Raw genomic sequence first — 4,601 nt, forward strand, 5'->3', positions numbered from 1 at the left:
GCCTGCGGGGGAGGTCGCGGCAGGGGCGACTCGGACAGCGCCTCCGTGGCCTCCTCGGCGACAGAGGAGGAGGGCAGTGGGGCCGCGGTGGCGCTGGACCCGCTGGAGCATGCCTGGATGATGTCGGCCGCCGACGGCCACTGGGCCGGCCTGGAAGCGCTGCTGGCCTGCGAGCCCGGCCTGCTGGCCAAGCGCGACTTCATCACTGGCTTCACCTGCCTGCACTGGGCCGCCAAGCACGGTCGGCAGGAGTTGCTGGCCACGCTGGTCAGCTTCGCCGGCAAGCACCAGCTGCCGGTGAACATCAACGCGCGCACGAGCGGGGGCTACACCGCCTTGCACCTGGCAGCCATGCACGGGCACGTGGAGGTGGTGAAGCTGCTGGTGGGGGCCTACGATGCCGACGTGGACATCAGGGACTACAGCGGGAGGAAGGCTTCCCAGTACTTGAGCGTCAGCGTCGCAGAGGAGATCAAGAGCCTAGTGGGCGCCCTGGACGAGGAGGAGGAGGCGGACGACGCTGCCGGCAGCGGGCGCGGGCGCTGGAGGCTGTCGAAGGTGCTCCCGGCACACCTCATCACCTACAAGCTCTCGCACGTCCTGGAGGATGGAGATCACCACCACTTGGCTGAAGGGTGGGCTGGCAGCAAAGCCAAGGATCGCAAAGCTTCAGGCACCTCTAGTGGGAGGGTGAAACCCAGACTCAATAAGATCCGCTTCAAAACCCAGGTCATCCACAGCACACTGTCTTCGCGGGACCCTGAGCAGCCGCTGGAGGAAGAGGACGAGGAGCGGGCCTTTAGAGGCCACTCATCCTCGTTCAAGTTAAGACCCAAGTCCAACGTGTTTGGATAAAAAGCTTTGTTTTTTTTTTGTTTTGTTTTTTTCCCGAAATGCTAAGGTTTGTCGGTCCTCAGGATGGCATACGAGGTGTGGGTAAGGGAGAAAGAGGAGAAAAACAGACGCAGTTGTGCCTTACGTGAAGGGCTGGCAGGAGTCGGGAGAAATCCCCTTCAGGCCAGCATTCCGAGGGAAGGGGGTTTCTTTATAAGTGGTTCATCAGATACTGATCTGTGCCTCTTGCTCACACCAGCCGTCTAACTTGAAGCTCCTGTTTCTGAGGACTAGAAGTATGTAATTGGGGAACAAAATTGATTGAGAGTTTCTTTGCTTTAACCACTACTGGGTACATCCAAAGGAAGCAATGGTGCGCTTTTATGTATCTTTTTCTGAGTAGCTACTTTTCCAACAGCAACAAAAAGTACAAATTGTAATGAAACTGGTAGCATTTGTAGGTGTGAACAAAGCTTCATGCTACTTCATTTTTTACTAATTGCATTTGCTTTTTATGGTACTACTGAAGGTCAGGTCTGAGATGAGTTTCAAAAATACTATTTTCTAATACTAATTAGAAAATAATGTAAATAAAAATGGGAATCCTGTTGGTATCCTGTTTGTATTGTAAGTAGTGGTTCAGTTATTAAAAAAAAAAAAATTTCAGTTGTAATCACTAAAGGAATAGGCAGCATTTACTTTTGAGTTAATCCATACTCTGGTTTCCACCCGTTTATCAGATACTACTGCAGTAAGTGTTACGGGCCACTATTAATAACTACCCAAACTTTTATTTACAGAGAAAAACACTTAGTCTATTAGATAAAATATTGTCTCTTGTTCTGATTGTCATTAACTTGTTTTTCTATTGTAAAAGTTTAAATTTGCTAGGATTTTTATGCTGGGGCTCATATGCCCTTTGACTATTTGGCAGACTATAATGGTGCTTTGGAAGAATTACTTAACAGAAACTGTAGGGTTAAAGTTAAGTTTGCAAAAGATGGCATGTTATTGAGCATCTGCTATGAAATAATTGTTAAGTCAATGATTCTTCTAAGACATTTTATTTCCCTTATACATTCATAGTTTCTATGCTTTGCAACAACATTTTGCAAATGTTTAAAATGCTAAATCTTCCAGCTTTCAGTTTCTTTGTATGTAGTCAAAGAGCTGTGTAGTAATTACTGAAAAGCTGGGTGGTAAATCTGGTTTAAAATGGCACTTTATAAAATGAAAAGAGAGAAAAAAAGAATTATTTCTGTATTTAAATGCTGCTAGCTACTCAATTCATTCGTGTATAAGTGAAAAATACCACTCATTTAAAAGTAAAGACTTTAGAGAGTGGCTGTTAATTACATTTGATTCTTTATTTGTGTTAAAGTATCTACTGGCTTTATAATTGGTTTTATAGTTCAAATTTTACTAACATGTACCTCAAGTCCTTTTATAATAAGCTAAAATATGTCTCTGGAGGGTTAATTTGACACTGTCCTTCTCTCAAATCTTTTGGGTCTCCTCAGTGCTGACACCAAAGTTGCTAGTACAGCCTGCCAGAGACAGGAGTGAGTTGCAGAATGCACGAGCCTGTGCACAGGAAGTGTGCAGAACCGCAGTATCAAGGTTCCTAGATCTTGAATTGCCCAAGTCAGAAATTTGTGACAAGTTTGCCATGGCACTGCCTACATGGCAATTGAATTTGCTTAAAGAGGGGTGAGAAATTCACAAAATACGTAAACTATTGTCTGTTTGTCTAATTTTTAGGGTTTTGGAAATGGACCATGAACGTTTGAAAAGCACTTTTATTCACACATGTAGGTGGAAAACTAGCCTAGTTGAATGTAAATTAAAATAGGTTCGTTGAGGGTGAAAAGCAGTCATTGGTTCTGAGTATGCATGTTACTGGGTAGCGCAGAATAAGCTGCAGCTTCTCATTGAGGAATCTTTAATTTCATAGATGCGTAGAACTAAGGCAACTGTAAACCTTTCAGAACCATGTGAGGGTTCTATTGGTCAGTATTAATCTCCTAAACTGTATGTTAGTAATTAATTGGACAAAATTTATAATTTTCTAGATCTTTGGAAATTGAGTTACTTTTTCACACTAAAGATTCTAACTTTTCTGGTAAGATAATAATTTAAATTTTCCAAATTCATTCCTGGAGAGTTGTGTACCATTCTTATTTGATGTCCTTGTGTATAGCAAGTGTAGCATTTTTAGCTACTTACTTATACATTCCTCATGTTTCAATTAGTTATTAAATAATGATTTGTGTAATTTGATATCCATAGAGTTGGACCTATCATTAATGAACATATGTCAAACACTTAGATGTTTATTGACCTGTGACTTTTTACATAAACAGCTCCATGTGTTCTTTATAGGTACTCTTGAAACTAGTGAATGTGACTTTTTATGTTATGAAAAATGCAGCTAGCTTATATAGCTTAAAAATCTGGTACTAGTTTATTCATACCTGAAATTGAGTCTAGGATGCTTTGTCCCTCACTTTAAGTAAGTGGAAATTTGACAGTTTGAGAATGTAAAATCAGTTTTTAAACTGCATTTTTGTCAAAATAAATTATTCATACAAGAATGTGTCTCTGAGTTGTCTTAACTTTCTGTAGTCCCTTAGTCATCTCATGTGCTTCTGTGTTATGTCCACAAAATGCTTCTTGAGGTTTCAGTGTATTTAACCCTTTGAAATGAGGCTGGTGGCTGTTAAGGTCATAGGACCTGAAGGAAGGTCTTAGGAGTCTGTCCTTCCTCTTGGATTGTCACATTTTGGGCAAGACTATGGTAGTTCCGTAGCAGTGAAGGAAGAACCCACTTGGAGAGATGGTGGTAGCTCCACCGCTGCCTTCCAAAAATGTCAGCGTACTCGTGTGCACAGGTGTGCTGTAAGCCCGCCCCGACCAGGCCTTGAGAGGCATCAGCATCTACCTGGCAAACACAAGGATCAGAGTTCAATTCTGGTTTCACATCCCACACCAGCCTGGCACATGCTGAGCATACTGTGTCTGCCCCCCCTCTCCCTCAAGAATACTACTCTCACGGCTGGGAAGATAGCTCATTGGCATAAGTGTCAACCTGGCAAGCTCAAGGTCCTGAATTTCATCTCTGGTACCAAGAAAAAAGGAATACCACTCTCAGGTCACCATACTTTTTTCTCGTGATCCCTGTGTCACTTGATCTTAGGAAATAGCTTGACGTGTTGTTAATAAGTTGCCTGCTTTTCCACACTGATGTGTGTGGCAAGTTTCCCTGTGAAGCAGTGCCTGATGCATTGAGGATATTCTGTGTAAAAAGTCTTTAAATGGAAAACAATCACTGTTTCTTTTTTCTTTTGAGACAGGGTCTCGCTATGCAGTTTGTGGTAGCCTTGTGCTTTTTTTTTAATATTAATTTTATTGAGAAACAGCAGTGAGACAGTTTCAGAAGCCCAGGTTGGTCTCAAATGTGCAGTGATCCTCCTGTCCCAACCTCGAGTGCTGGGATTACAGGCCTATGCCACAACACCTGGTTCCGGGTTTGGCACAGTGCACTGGGGGTTTGGGGGCAGACACAGTATGCTCAGCATGTGCCAGGCTGGTGTGGGATGTGAAACCAGAATTGAACTCTGATCCTTGTGTTTGCCAGGTAGATGCTGATGCCTCTGAGCTATCTCCCCACCCCCAGCACTTACTATTTCATAGCACTGTGTAATTCGGGTAATGAAACCATGCATTTATGCTAAGTGAATAAAGGTAAATATTTTTCATGCAACACA

General features: G+C 43.2%; 1 protein-coding gene across 1 annotated transcript in view; it reads left to right on the plus strand.

Moving 5' to 3' along the window:
- Nucleotides 1-3,428, plus strand: part of Sowahc (sosondowah ankyrin repeat domain family member C) — a 4,081-nt gene extending 653 nt beyond the window's left edge. The window contains exon 2 of the mRNA XM_004633276.2: nucleotides 4-3,428. Within this exon, the coding sequence (XP_004633333.1) occupies nucleotides 4-855 (852 nt within the window). The 3' untranslated portion in view covers nucleotides 856-3,428. The remainder of the gene's footprint in view (nucleotides 1-3) is intronic.
- The last annotated feature ends 1,173 nt before the right edge of the window (nucleotides 3,429-4,601 follow it).

This window comes from Octodon degus, unplaced genomic scaffold (assembly GCF_000260255.1).
Source record: "Octodon degus isolate 3935 unplaced genomic scaffold, OctDeg1.0 scaffold00052, whole genome shotgun sequence".
NCBI lineage: Eukaryota > Metazoa > Chordata > Mammalia > Rodentia > Octodontidae > Octodon > Octodon degus.